At 40.2% G+C, this 16,146-nt stretch overlaps 1 protein-coding gene across 1 annotated transcript in view; it reads right to left on the bottom strand.

Moving 5' to 3' along the window:
- LOC140460133 (scavenger receptor cysteine-rich domain-containing protein DMBT1-like) overlaps positions 1-16,146 on the bottom strand; it is a 51,285-nt gene that overhangs the window by 18,718 nt on the left and 16,421 nt on the right. Inside the window, exons 3-6 of the mRNA XM_072554531.1 lie at positions 5,217-5,249; positions 3,618-3,932; positions 2,871-3,056; positions 1,096-1,128 (exon numbers count right to left, since the gene is read on the bottom strand). Of these exons, the coding sequence (XP_072410632.1) occupies positions 1,096-1,128; positions 2,871-3,056; positions 3,618-3,932; positions 5,217-5,249 (567 nt within the window). The remainder of the gene's footprint in view (positions 1-1,095; positions 1,129-2,870; positions 3,057-3,617; positions 3,933-5,216; positions 5,250-16,146) is intronic.

Genomic DNA, 16,146 nt, shown 5'->3' on the forward strand with positions numbered 1-16,146 from the left:
TACTTATTCTTCATTCATGGGATATGGGTTTCACTGCCGAGGTCAGCATTTGTTACCTGTTCTGTGTCGCCTCCTTGAGAAAATGGTGGGGGTGACCTGCCTTCACAAATTGCTGCAGTCCAGTTGCTGTAGTTAGAGTCACAATGTCCTAAGAGAGGGAATTCTAGGATTCTGACCCAGCAATATATTTCCTGGTGTGTGGTTTAAAAGGGGGACTTGTAGTTGCTAGTTATCCCAAGTATCTGCTGTCCTTTGTCCTTCTAGATAGAAGTGATCGGGTGTTTAGCAGGTGCTGACTCAGGAGCTTTGTGGAATTTCTGCTTTGCCTCTTGTAGAAGGTGCACACGGCTTTGAGTGAACAATGATGGTGGAGGGAGTGGACGGGGTGCCAGTGAAACCAGCTAATTTTTCCTGGATAGCATTGAGATTTTTGTGATTTGTTGAAGATACATCTATCTCGACGAGTGTTCAGAAAAAAATATCAACTTCAGGAAAACTGAGAAGGGCGGGGTTAGGAAAGGTTTGCTTTCCATCGTGCTCAGCAATGACTGGCGAGAAAAGAAGAAGAACTTGTTTTTTGGAAAATCAGAAAATGAAACGGTAATTTCGCTATCACAGCCAGGAATATTGTGATTTGGAGACGCCGATGTTGGACTGGGGTGTACAAAGTTAAAAATCATACAACACCAGGTTATTGTCCAACAGGTTTAATTGGAAGCAGCACCTGATGAAGGAGAGACGTTCCGGAAGCTAGTGTGCTTCCAATTATACCTGTTCGAATATAACCTGGTGTTCTGTGTTTTTTTTTCTAGGAATATTGCGCGATGTGTGGTCACGTGAGATTGATGTCTCTGCTCAATAGTGTGTGAAATGATTTAAATGTGTCTCCAACAACAACGCTGAACTTTCGTACTCTTCCCCAATCATTGTCTCTATATATGAGAACAACAGCGTGAGTGGAGGATTACTGCTAATACTCTCGTCCTCGGGCATCCTGGACATGAAGACCTTTGGGAGTAATGCATCCCTCTTCGTCCTGAACTGATGGACCCGAATAAAGGGATGCTCTTCCATATGATAATGACATGCAATTACCTGTGCTACTGGTCTGAGTGTCGTCAGGTCTTCCTGAAATATAGGAATATGAATAAAGTGTCAGGAAGCAATTTTTTTTTAAAATACCAATAATGTGATGGTAACAATTGTTATTAATTTGAGAAATATATGATATATGGAATTGTGAAATCATAATTTCAAGCAATAAACATAAAACAAGAAATACAATTTCTGCAGCAAACATGCAGGGCCAGTGATCTCCCTTAATGTAACCGAATTGTTTACGTACAGGCAGGCTCACTGCCAACGCGATGAACTGGGACCTTGGTGAGCCTCGAAGTGATCCATGTGCTGACAGTGTGTGCTGTCGACTTACTCAACGTCGTTATGATCCCTATACAGAGCATTAGTATTTCCGAATAACCAAAGCAAGGCACCTCCAACAAAAGGTTGGAGGAGTTCAAGATTTTGACTCGAGCAACAAGACTGAAATAAACAACAATTCACAGTAACTAGTCAGCAAATAAACCAGAAAGTAGGTTTTCTTTTCCAAATGTTGCATATGTCAACTTAAAGATTATATTTTATTCTGTTGCCTGCCTAACTAGTAGCAATAAGTGTCATTCATGAATAACGTCTAATAGAAATTCTCTTATTTCCTCAAATCGAATATATGGGGTTTTACCATGGATCAATAGACACAGTTCAATATGTAACTGATTACAAACAATTCCAGTGGTCAAAAACAAACCAAGAAGGTCAATCTGTCCAAGGATCCGATGCTACCTCTTCTAACATACTGCTTAACTAACTTCATCTCCTTTCCTCGTTTGTATTGGACTAGCTGTGTTTGGCTTTTAAGCAGTAGCGCAGACACAGGAAGAGTAATACAAGAATGTGATTTGCTCCATCAAGGCAGGAGAAGAATAATAATTGATCCCATAAGCTGATCCTTGGAAGAGTCATGGGCATAAATATTAAGGTTATGGGAAGAGGCGTGTTGTGCATTGGAATGATACTGAATGGGACAGTTGATGACACAGACACTATTGCAAACTACACAGTGATATTCAATCAAAGTAACTTGAAACCAACGTGAAACGTGACAGAATGAGAAAGAGCAATTTAAGATGTATGTTAGGTCCAGAATACAATGGTGGAATAAATTACCATGATGATACATGTCAGAAGATGACGTATTGTGAGATGGGAATTCTTGCTGAAGAATTTATGGAAAAGAATGATGTTCAATAATGTCAAACCGTTCAGAAACGTTGTTCAAAATTATTTTCAGGGCATGGATGGTAAGTTTTTAAAAAATGCTGTATTGACATTAATTTAATTGTCTGATATTCACTTGACTGTCTATATATTAACTCATTCTCACTATTATCACAATGATTTACCTTTTGATAATTCAGACAACAACGTATGTTGAGTGCAGACAGTTAGCCAACTTGAATAAATTTCTTACCAATACATGTGCAAATGTTTTGAAACATCTTATTTTCCGATTGTAGCGGGTATTTTTTACCACATTGTACTTAGCACATGATCACATTGGAAATCACAAGGATTGGTTTAGATTTGACACTGTTTGACCAATTCAGGAATCCCTTCTGCATCACCTTCACAAACATAAAAACAAAAAGTATCTCTTTTTCTATCATTGACTCTGGACTCACCAGAACATATCAGGGTGACATTGTTGTGTGCACTGCAATCCTGGTGAATTGCTGGAGACCGAGAGCACTTCACCAGATGAGACTCGTTGCCCTTACATTGAATGATCTCAGTAGCCATGAGCACATTACCGCCTCCCGAATGAGCAGAGCTTGACACGGACACGGCCACTCCACAATGAAGCTGCGCACAGACCACATTGGCGTTCTTCAAATCCCAGTCAAGACCACACATGGTTTTCCAGGCGTCACCGAACTGGACCTCCAGTCTGCCGAAGCATTGAGAATTGTCAGGTACCAATCTCGGAAGGGTGTGGTCTGGAAGAAAATCACTGAATCAATACAAAATTACAACAACAATAATTGACATTATTGACTAATGAACATTCATCTGATTAATGACAGATTGGCACGTTCGCTTATGAAACGTTCCATCATTCTATGTGGGTCTGGTACCCTGTCGACCTCGTTTATTGTCACCACTGGATGCTGGAGACTCAGCTGGTCTGATAGAGGGCAAAAAAACTTTCAGACTGCAGGTAAATGACACAAAGTGATTCTGCCAGTAAGCACAATATTGATTTGTATTATACGCTGGAATAAATTTGTGATAGCTCCAGCGGTACAGCTCTCTCAATGTGGGTTCAAATGACATCACAATGGCCACCTGTTCCTGCCCCTTCACCGGAGAGTAAACAGCATCAGGTCCTCATTCTCACATTATCTTCAAATATTGAACGCATTATAAAATGATAACGGTAGTGTTATAATGATATTAATAGTTGTTGAACAACAGCTGTTCTGTCATCGTATTACTGTCTGGATTCACACAGTGCCGGGTTGTGATACAACTAAACATAAACTGCAGTCGATTTTTACCTGAACAGATGACACCAGCATTATTGGTGTATGGCCCGATGTAATGAGACCATCTCACTGATTGACAGTCCCGCAGAGCGCGCTCGGTCCCATTGCACTCAACGTTCCAGGTCATAATGGGCCCGGATCTTTCTCCAAAGTAAGCCTGCCTTGGGGCAGAGACCGCACTCCCACAGTCCAGCTCCCGACAAACAACAGAAGCATCCAGCAGGTCCCATTTATCATCATCCACAGTCCCCCACAGCGAACGGTAGTGAATCCCCACTCGACCAGCGCAAGTACTGCCCCCATTCTCAAGTCTCAGCCTCACCGTCTCTGTAAAACACAGGAATAGCAACGGAGGTTCACAACTTATAAACATGAAATCTCTTATCACAGCCCAAATCCCCACTTCACCGTGCAATAGCTGTGAGGGGATGGCACACGCTACACTCTGCAACAACATAACCCAGAATACGAGCAGCACATGGTGAACGTGGAAGGGATATTTAGTAGGATGGTACTCACTCATAGAGAGCGAGTGTCAGAGAAATATTTCCAAAGAAACAAATATTCTAAACACGACATCATGCAATATTTTTAGTATTCATTCATCGGACATGGAAGTCGTTTCCTGAGTCAGCACTTATCTCTGATCCGACTTCGTCTCCTTCACTAGGTGGTGGTGAGCTACCTACTTGAACCACTGCAGTGCATGTGCTGTCGGTAGAGTCACAATGCCCTCAGGGAGGGATTTCGAGAATTCTGAATCAGCCATATATCACTAAGACTGGATGGCGGTGTTGGTTATCCCAGGTATCTGTTGTCCCTTGTCCTTTCAATGGAATTAGTCGACTGTTTGGCAGATGCTGACCAAGGAGCATTGAAGCATTTCAGCAGAGCCTCTTGTCGAAACTTCACTCTGCTGCTGTTGAGCATCGGTGATGGATGGATTGGATATTTGTGGATTTGGTGCCAATTCAGCGAGGGCTGGTGTCAAGCTTCTTATTTATTGAAGCTGCAACCATCCAGGCAAGTGGTCCGAAAATATTTCGGCTTCAGGAAAGCCGAGAGGGGCGGGTCAGGAATGATCTGCTTTCCATCGTCCTCAGCACTTACTGGTGAGAAAACTCCATGGACCCGCCCTGGCAGCATCAGAAAATTCAACAGTCTATCATAGCCAGAAATATTGTGGGTTGTGTGGTCATGTGAGACACATACAACTGTTCAACAGTGACTGAATTAATTAAAATGGGCTTTCAACGGCAGCACTGTGTTTGTGGATGATTTTTTCACACTCTCCCCGTTCATTGTCTCTCTAACTGATAACATCATTAAAAGTGGGAGCTGATCGTTCACACCCTTCTCTGCAGGAATCCTCAGTCACTCACTTGCTACCTCGGAACAGCAGTGTTAATGGGAGATCAGCGCTCAAACTGTCACGTTCAGAATTCTTCAAAATAGAGAACTTTGGGAGTAATGCATTCCCCTTCAGTTATGTAACCACAGCTGCTGCACACATGAAAATTAATGCATGGAGATTAACACCACGACCTGGTATTTGGATGGAGGCACCAGAGTATAGCGAATCTACTCCATATGATAATAACATGCATTTACCTGTGCTAATGGCCTGAGTGTCGACAAGTATGCCTGAAATAGAGGAATGACAACAAAGTGTGAGGAATCAATGCCACACTTAGAAATAAGCTCGACAGATACAACTGAACTGCAGATAAGCATTGTCATTAATTCACGAAATAAATGATGTTTGGAAGTGTGACATCATGATGTCATGAAAAATATATAAACCAGGAGATATGATTTCCGCAGGAAACAACTATGGTCATTTCTTTGCAAGAGTTTAAACGATTTATTTCCACACAGGCAGACAACCGAATGGACTGGGGCCCTGGTGAGCCCGTTTGTGATCCATGAATTGTCAGTGTGAAGTTCTCACAAAATTTCTGATTGTTCTGTTTGATACTGCACTGAGGACGTACACAACATCCTTGTGATCCCCAAACAGCATTCATATTTTCTAGTGGACAAAGCAAGGCAATCACATCAAATGTTTGCAGTAATGTAAGATTTTAACTCGCACATCAATACTGGAAAGGACAATGGCTCACAATAACTAGTCAGTAAATAAATTCCAAAAGTGGAATTCTTTCTCAGGGTTGCATTTCGCACCTTGAACATTATGTTTGAGCCTGTTGCCCTGTCTACCTGGCAGCAGCAAGGGTCAGTATGAAGTAGTTAATGGCTCAGTGGTTAATGCTACTGTCCAGCAGCGACCCATGTTCGAGTTTATCCGCGGGTAACTGTCTGGGTGGAGCTTGCATATTATCCCCGTGTCTGCATGGGTTTCCTCTAGGTGCACTGTTTTATTTTTCACCCACAATCCAAAGATGTACAGGTTAGGTGCATTGGATTTGCTAAATTAGCTGTAGTGTTCAGGGATGTGTAGGTTAGGTGTACTATTTGGGGGGAAATATGGAGTAATTGGCTACGGAATTGGGTCTGGGTAGGATACATATTAGAGGGTCGGTGTGGACTTGTGTGGCTGAAGGGTTTGTTTCCACATTGTAGGGACTCTATGATTCAATCATTCAAACTCCAAAACAAAGAGTTCTATTATAGGTAAATGGAGAGAGTTTGATGTGTAATTGTCCAAAAAATAGTTGAAATGATCCAAGCAAAGAGATCGTTCTGTCAAAGAAGCCTGCGCTATTCTTTCAACAGACTGCTTACTTAGTTCTATTGTCTTTCCTCATCACCCTCAAATTGTTATTCTGAATATGTACTTTCACGTTCATTTGAACTGAGGACGGGATTTGGCATTTTATAAAAGTTCTTTTATTTATTGAGTTTTTCCTTTTAGTTATGTTCATTGATAATATATTGTACTCCTATTCCAATTTCCCTGCACGTGTCATAAACTTTGATAATATTTAGTTTCCTGTGAGTTCTTTCCCATGCAACTTCTAAATAATCTGCAAAACTTAAATTCATTGATTTCCATCTCGGAATCATTTAATTTCTGCCTTTACGCATTAAGCCAAAACGGGAAGTTCATTAGATGTGTTCACAAATGGTCACTCACTGGCTGTGTTACATTCAGACCCTCATGTGGAAATTCTCTTTCAAAAATCATTCATCTACTTGAACCATATTTTTACCCGTTTATGGTGCATTGGCAATATCCCTACAATTCAATGCTAAATATATATATTGCTTTGATTTTAATGTAGTTCGTCATGATAAATGAACAATAAAAACCTAAACTAATATCTTACCAGTTGATACCTGCACTGGGTTATTATCCTTTTTCATCCAATAAAATATAAGCCCTTCCTCTTTCTCAGCCTGCACTTTTTCACCTATTCGACAACACATCAGATCAGCTATTGTCCCATATACTACTGGATAATTGCTATGTTTGTAAGAATTTGAAGCAATTATTTCATACACTGTTCCAAATACCCCACATTATTTAAATTTGCAGGAGCTCAGATAATTTCGAAGAGAAAAATAGTTAGGAACGATATTAAATATCTTTTGAAACTGTCGGCACAGTATTACACATGTTAGGCTGCTGGCCTCAATCTGATATAGCAGACTTCTGCTGTTCCTCAATATCAAGGCAGTTTTGAAAACAATAAATTCACGTCAGATCAGTGGCACTATTTCGAATACAGTAATTAATCGGAGCACTGTTACAAACTTGGACCACTGAAACAATTTTGTTTGGCATAGTAGACTGGATGCTATGACAGACAATTCTGATTATTTCAGAACATGCATGTGCGTTTGAACACTATTTTGTTTTACTTCACATGATAATTCTATTGCAACATTGCAGAGGACAAATCTTTCAATGTGAAATGAGCTTCGAGTGGGTGTAATTACTGAGTTCTACACATTTCACTTTGGTATACTCTAACCTTACGTCTATTGCTGACTACATCTAGCTGAATAGATGTTATAGCATGATGACACATTTTTTCCAGTCTACTTTAACTACATACGGGGAAGAAGACTTTTCAGAAACATGCATTGTTTATTTAGACTTCAAACGTATGTATGATTTGTCTGAAATCTATATAATGCAATTAATTGATAATCGTGGAAGGCAATATGATGAACCAAATTACTGACAGTGACATAAACGCAGGACCATTCACACTTTTGAATGTGGATTACGATTTAACATACATTTCATTAAAAATGTGGCCTTTATTTTATTCATGTCTCGTTTTACATGATAATTGTCATTGATCAAAAAGAAAACAACGTCCTGAATGCAGTTTGAATTATACCTGGGTAGTGATTAATTTTGGGAATGAAGAACACAAGTCAAATAAAAGAGAAACAATTGAATGGAACATTGCTTCCTGTAAGTCTTCTCCCATTTGTTTCTTCTTAATGGGACATGTTTATAACAAAAACATTTGTCGATCAGCGTCAACTGTTCATAACCTCGGTATGAGATGAATAAATTATGCAATTTCCAAGTTCATATTTCATGCATTATTTAATAAATTATCCACAAGGTTATTTATCGCTGACCTGAGATTGTTTTTATTTTTGGATAGATAGATGTCGTATGAAACAAACCAATGTGTCTAACAGCTTCACAACTCTGAAAGATTGAAGTCGAATGAAATAACAAAATGTACAAGAGACCTAGATCCAGAGTAATTTTACTTCTCTAACAAATCTGCTGAGTTGTCTTACTAGCTTCTTCTAAGTTCTTTTTTGGTGGGCCCTGAGAGATCTACTTCTGGGATTCTTGTACACCTGAAATATTAGACAATCTCAGCATTTTTAGCCATTCGTGTAATTCTAACAAAACACTCCTGTTCATGACGATTCACAAACTAAACGCTGAAAGCTTTTATTCACTGGTTCTGAACACCTTCCTTGACTGTGCGAAATTATTCTTGCATCGCTCCCCTGTCAGGTCTCCTTCCATTTGATCCCCAAATGTTTCAAATTAAATTACCTTCAACGATTTCATAACTTCTATCTCTGATCTTTAACCATTATTTCGTGCAACAGTATAAATGCTTGATCAAAATAGACGAAAACAAGTTAGCCATCAGGCGAAAGGAATTCTAATCTGCAGTGTAAAAGTCTGATTCAAATACAGAGAACGCTGGAGGAACCCAAGAGGCCTAGCAGCCCCTATAGAGAGAGAGACACATGATAATTTTGCGAATCTGGTATTACAGATTTATTGCCTGTTCTTCAGTTCTGAAGAATAGTCATACCAGACTCGAAATGCTAAACATGTTTTTGCTTTTATAGATGCTGCCCGATCTCCTGAGCTTTTCCAGAATTCTCGACGTTTCTTTAAAGTCATGATTTGCAGGTGCAGGTGCTGGACTGGAGTGGAGAAAGTTAAAAATCACACAATACCAGGTTATAGTCCAACAGGTTTATTTGGAATGCATAACTTTCAAAGCGTTACTTCTTCATCAGGTGTTTGAACAAGCAGCCCTTCAAAAGATAATGATACCAAATAAACCTTTTGGACTATAACCTGGTGTTGTGTGATAAATTTCTTAAAAGTATGAACCAGTTATACAAACACGACAAGAATTGTTGTTAACATACAGATATAAAATTCCTTTCACCATGTGTTAAACAGTTTGTAAAATAACTTATACCGTATTCGAATTTCTCGAATGTGAAACATAGTTATAGAGCAAAGTAAACAAAGTCGCTGCACATTTCTTTTTCTATCTATTGCCACACTGCTGCCTCACAGCGCCAGAGACCCGGGTTGAATTCGCACCTCAGGCGACTGACTGTGTGGAGTTTGCACATTCTCCCCGTGTCTGCGTGGGTTTCCTCCGGGTGTGTCGGTTTCCCCCCACAGTCCAAAAATGTGCAGGTTCGGTGAATTGGCCATGCTAAACTTCCCGTAGTGTTAGGGGCAGGGGTAAATGTAGGGGAATGGGTCTGGGTGGGTTGTGCTTCGGCGGGTCGGTGTGGACTTGTTGGGCCGAAGGGCCTGTTTCCACACTGTAAGTAATCTAATCGAATTTAATCGGAGACGCAAAAGAGAGCAAGTAAAATTAAAATGAGACGACATAAATTCGGCATTAGCGATATAAAATCAAATTATTATCAGTTTAATATGTTCCAAAAAACGTGGTCTAATTTAGTTAACCAAATTTAGAAGCATTAATAACTCTGTCCTGGACAGTCGCTTCCCAAAAGGCTGCTGTAACTATTGAAACATGCTTAATGAAAATTATCCCGTTGTGTCAAACATTTAATGTATCCACGACCAAAGCTCAGCCATGAATTTAGCACCAAGAACTCAGCTAAGTTCCTTTCCAACCTCACAAAACGGCAAGCAGACCGCCTTCAAAGGTGCACAGAAAATAGAAACTCCGCCAAATGGAATTGCCCATTCTGACTGGAAAGACACTGGTTTTAATTGGCTGATGTTTGAACACGATTCTGTAATTCTCTTCCTTGGGTATTGTGGATGTGCCTAAACTCAATGGAATGCCTTTGTTGCTGAATGTAGATCACCAACACTCATCCGGAATTTCAGGAGTGCTGGTTCAACCAGATATTGCCATATTTTTGAAACGAAAACAGAAAAAGAATCGCAGGATTATTATCCTAGTATTTTTTTTCACTTAATGTATTCATCATCAAGAATAAGTAAAGCAAACGTTTCAGTCAGGATATTTCAGAGACGTGACTTTTTGGAACGATTATGGTATGAACTAATATCAATGGAAAACTATCAGTTCTGCATAAATATGTCCATACAAATTATGAATGCAGTTTTTATGACTTAATATAGCACTTATACATGTTACTTATATCACAGAGTGGTCAAGCGGCCCTTGGTATAAGCACGACGGGAGAGAAATGTTTGTGTTTGTGTGAGTTCTATTAACTTTTAAAGACCGCATTGACTCGTGTTTTACAAGAATCGAGTTCAAGATTAGTCCAAAGTCCACTGCACCGACATGTAACAGAAAATCCTTTCAGATGCTTAGATTTTCTTAACAAGTCTAAAAGTTGCTGTGTTGTTTGTTTGACTTATGCGATAACACTCTGGGCAAAAAATAAATGCAAAACAAGACAACACGTGCAAACTGTCTTGCTACTTCTGTTCAGATCGTCTCTAAGACTACGTTTGGTACAACTCTAAGCAGAGAACAGGCATAATGGCTAAAGCTGATGTAAATTTTTGAAGAGCTAACACCGGCAGCAAATTGTTGTTATTATCAGCCCTGCCTCAAGATGCAGCAGTCTAGCGGCTGGCTCAGAAAGGCAACACATTGCCAGCAGCGTGAGAATGAACTGTTCGCTGAATGAACGGCGCGGTACTGAATGCAAATTGCACACTTGTTTTAGTCTCATCAAGATTCTGTCGGAAAAGGAAAGGGTTCATCCTGTGGGGATTTTCCCTCAGCCGACTGTCCAGGTCATTTGGCCATATGCCACATCACCAGAACATTCCAACATGTAGTAAGAGTTCACTTGGCTGGTGGTGAGAAGGACACTTTGTTGAGATACCTCGTGCACACTCGGTTGGTCTGTGACACCACACTGTGCACTCGAAGAACCTGCCTGGGTTGATTGGGGGGCATGAGACTGTCACACATCTCCTTCTGGAATGTGCCTTTGCAAAATAAGTCTGGAGAAAAATTCAGGGCTTTTGACGTGGTGCTTCTGAGCTGCTCCCTGATGCAGGACGCTGTGCTTATTGGTGTGTTGCCCAGGACACACACGACAAATACCAACTAGAGGACAATTAACTCGTTGAAAGACATTTTTTGGTTGTGCAAAACTTGTTCATCTTACAGAACAAGGAGATGACTTCAAACGAGTGTTGCAGACTTGGCATATTCCAATTCCTGGAGTAAGCGCTGCGTAATGCACTGAAACTTGGGACGCAGCCTGGAAAGACCACTCATTGAGGCCTTCCTGCTGAAGTCAACTTGGGGTCCATTCAGCTATTGGACACTCCTGATGCCTTAAATATATATAAGTGTGACGTTATAGAATTCAGAAATGGCTTTGATTTCTCGACTGGATGAAGTCAAACTCCAGTAGTTTTTTTTTCGTCAACATGGTACTGTACAGAACCAACGTGATTCAGTGAGACACATGAATATGAAGATATTTTAACAAGAAAGCAACTTTTTTTGTAAAAGGAAAAGAACAAAAGAGAGAAGTCTCTTGTAAAAGCGCCTCCGGCAACTGTGTGTGTGAAGTTTGCGTATTCTCCCCGTGTCTGCGTGGGTTTCCTCTGATTGCTCCGGTTTCCTCGCACAGTCCAAAAATGTGCCGATAAGGTGAAGTGGCCATGCTAAATTGCCCCTAGTGTTAAGTGAAGAGGTAAACGTAGGGGAATGGGTCTGGGTGAGTTGCTCTTCAGAGGGTCAGTGTGGCCTTGTTGGGCTGAAGGGCCTGTTTCCACACTGTAAGTAATATAATCTAATCATCAAGACGCTAAATTGATGATCTACCTGAACTCTCAAAAACAACTATTCAGAAATAGGCATAGGACATTATCCACAATGCCCCATGCAGTCAGAATCTTTCGACCAAATCCATAAAAAAAGGGATAACAGCTCAAAACAAAAAAAGAACTGCAGATGTTGGAAACCAGAAACAAAACCAGTCATTTTCTGGAAAAAGTCAGCAGGTCTGTCATCATTTACGCAAGAAAAGCAGAGTTAACGTTTCGGATCCAGTGTCCGTTCTGTCCTCCCATGACAAACAGCTAAGTGTGCGCCTTATCACAGTAATGTCTGTAATACTTTTCTTGAACAAATTGCCTGTCACGTTTCCAAACGTGATTTGCCTCGACAACAAAAGTGAATCAAATTGGCGCACAGCTCCTTTAATTTGCCGAGGACAAAACGGCGCAAAGTAAATGCAATACTTCCTCAAAGATGGTCGTGGAATCTAAACAGCCGAAATACGAGGCAAAATTAGTGCCAGCACAGACTTCTAAAACTGCAACAAAGTCAGTTTATATTTTGTATTCACCCAAATATTGACGAATAAATGAAATAAATGTTTTTCAGCAACTTTCACTGTTACACCCAATGTTAAATAAGCGAGAAACATGATTACTAACAGACCCAAATTAATGAGTAGATTTTTAACTCCAATACTTGTACTGAAAGCATGAATAAAGAGCCAAGAATTTGGGGAGTGAGGTTGGGGGTTGTGATGCCTCAGGAACAGTTGCATAAACTGTCAGAAATAAATGAAGAGAACAAAATTGTCATTCTACGTGGTGTCAATATTTGCTGTCACACAGACTGATCATTATATCATTCCCATAGTATCTAAGTAATGATCGGTCAACCAATGGTTAAGGGGATGCATTATAAACTACATAACTCACAGTTCAACAGCTGCAGAGCAAGCACATTCAGAAGGGTTCCAAACATCGTCCCAGTGCGAGGTACCAGGTGAAGTCTGAACATTAACTGAATGCTGTTTTACACATACTTAGCATCATTTAACGCATCTATTGACTCCTCGATTTCTGTAAGAGTTAGTTCGTCAGCCAAGGATTGTAAAGAGGCACGTGTTTCTTTCCATCAACCAATAGCTTTTGATGTGTGCGCACTGTGAAATAAACTCTGGTCTTCTACTACACCAATTAGAGGTGATGTGACCATTAATGGGTATACTGAAACAGAGTTCCAAGCATGCACTCATCTTGAGAGATCAATGACGTTTAAGGTTTAGACTTGGAAGCGAGTCTCCACTCCGGAAACCATCTCATTGTATCACATAACCACAAGAGGTCATTGGTCTCGGGTTGTTTGAACACATTTGCAATTCGGCATCTCCTCGGGCAGGTGGAGAAACAGCTCAATTTCGACTTCCGCACTTCACACGCTTCAGGACTCAAAATGGAGTCCAACAACTTCAGAGCAGAATCTCTGTCCATCCTTTGGAATACTGTTCGCCATCTTCCTCCTTTCTTTATTTATCTCCTGCCGGCATTGGTCTGAGCAGAACACACCCATTTTCACCTCATCACACCAGCAATTAGCATCCATGTATGACCTTGTCAAAGGCCTTGCTGATGCCTGCATTAATTACATTAACTGCAACATTCTCGGACAGATACTTAATAATCTTTCCAAAAGACTCAGCTAAATTAGTCAGGCAGGATTTCTCTGTAATACGTCAATGCTGTCGATTCCTTGTCAATCCCATGCCTTGCAATTTTTTATTTATCCTGTGAGATAGTGAGGACTTCTGTTCCAATAAATTCACTCCCCTGACATCAGAATAACTGTTCTGATATTAGCTCGCCAGTCCCTCCTGCCTTTTAAAACAATCATTAGATATACCCCAATCATCTGAAACATTCCGTTGGGTCAGCATAGTGTTTACTATATCCTCCAGGGCTCCAATAATCTCCTCTCTTTCTTCTCATAGCAGTTTGGGATACATGAAATCAGGGCCTGAGATTAATAGAACTTGCTGCCCGCCACAGTATGAAACATATCTTCCTTTTTAGTCTTATCATGTTCTGGAACGTCACCATTCGACCTGAAATCTCCAGCTACAATTTCTTTCCTCTTTCTGAATGGAGATTAGAAATATTCATTTAAAACCCCAACTACGTCTTCTGGCTCCACGCACAGAGTGCCACTTTGTGTTCTGTTAGGCCGCACTCCTCTTCCTCGTAATATACTTATAACATTATTCTTCTTCCTCGTAATGTACTTATAAAATGCCTAGGGTGGAAGGTGAACATGATTTCCGTGTTCCTATCTACTAAAGATACGTCGTTACTCCTCTTTTACCTGTTAACTTCTATTTTAAAAAAAACATTATGCATTCTTTATCCTTTTGAACAGCCTCTCCTTTTTTTCAGGGCATGCTCATTGATATATTGTTTCATCTTTTCCTTTATCAAACGCTCAACATCCCTTTGAAATCCAGAGTTCCCTCAAAGTTTATGCCCTTGTCCTTTACTCTTAAAGAAGCACGTTAGCCATGAATTCTCATTGTACCACGTTGAAAGACTCCCACTTTCCAATTGTAGGCTTACCTACAGCAGTGACCCCAAGTCTACGTTTGGCACATCTTGTCTAATGAGATTGAAATTATACTTCGTTCAATCTAGACACTAAAGTTCTGCAATATCCGTATTTCTGTCCACAATGAATTTGGAAATTACAGACTTATTGTGAGTATTTCCAGAATGCTCGGCCACAGACACTTCGATCACTGAACCAACTTCATTCCTCATATTAGCTCCAATACAACTTCATCTCTATTGGGGCCATCTTCAAACTGATACAAAATGATCACATGGGTTCTCTTTAAAAATTCCATCCTGTCTAATCCTTCCACACTGATGTAATACCAGTTAATACAAACAAAGATGAAACATCTTGCAAGCACCCTCTCACATAATGAATGATGGACCAGATTTGTTTGACTGAATAGATTACCCCTGCTCTCATTTTGTGTTTATTTACGAGAATTCTAGATGCAATTTCACATGCTTATTCAACTTTTCGATAGATGCAATTTCCTTTAAACTGTCTACTGCAAAACTCTAGGACAGACAATCACAATGTTTTTATTTCAAATATTTATAGGCTTTTTGATGCAACTTAGAATTCTCCAGATTGGTCAGCCTTTTTACACACATCTAACTGATTTGGAACTGAATGGCTTGCCAAACGAATTCAGAGATCTGATTGGATACAACTGCTGTACTCTCTTGTGGCTTCAGTTATGCAAATTGGCAAGACACAATAAGTATGCAGATTTCCTTACCCTCTTTACCATAATTTAAATACGTGAATTTTTAACATAATGGATTCATGGTCAGATCTAATTTCCTATTTCAATTTATTTAAATCTTTATCGTCTATGAATGCATGATTAGTAATAAAGGCCCTTGGACATCTGGATAACCTGTCCAGTGTCAATTCATTCGTGTCACTGTCTCGCCTCAAAATCCATGTTCCGCTCGATATACGACCTCATGGATGCAAAATCTCGAAGTTGACACTCGAAAAACATTGACCCGCGTGCGCATGAATGGTTACCTACGGTCATGTCATTTTGACAAAAGATTCAGAGAAATGGGCAGCGTAATGGATGGGCAATATAGTGACACATTCAGGCCAATTTGGAGTTCAGGCAACTGCTTGTTTGCACTTTAGAACAGAAAGAGGGACCGATCGGAGTTCTAATGTATACAGTTGTGAAAGTAAGTGCAGAACATGCTGTTCACACTAAATGATGCCCCTGCGGCCAAAGACACATGACTTTTTCAAATTTAGCGATGGGCTATTGGCATTGTGTGCTAGGCCAGCATTTAATGCCCTGCATTATCTTTGTTTCCAGAGAAGCTTGTTCTTGTTCATACTCACTCATGGGCTGGAGGCATATCTGGCTAGTCCAGCATTCATTGCCCATACCTAATTGCCGAGAGGTTCCTTATGAGTCAATCACATTGCTGTAGGTCTGGAATTGCATGTCGGCTGGACCCACTAAGAATTCAAGATTTCCT

The sequence above is a fragment of the Chiloscyllium punctatum genome, chromosome 36 (assembly GCF_047496795.1).
Source record: "Chiloscyllium punctatum isolate Juve2018m chromosome 36, sChiPun1.3, whole genome shotgun sequence".
NCBI classification, from domain to species: Eukaryota; Metazoa; Chordata; class Chondrichthyes; order Orectolobiformes; family Hemiscylliidae; genus Chiloscyllium; species Chiloscyllium punctatum.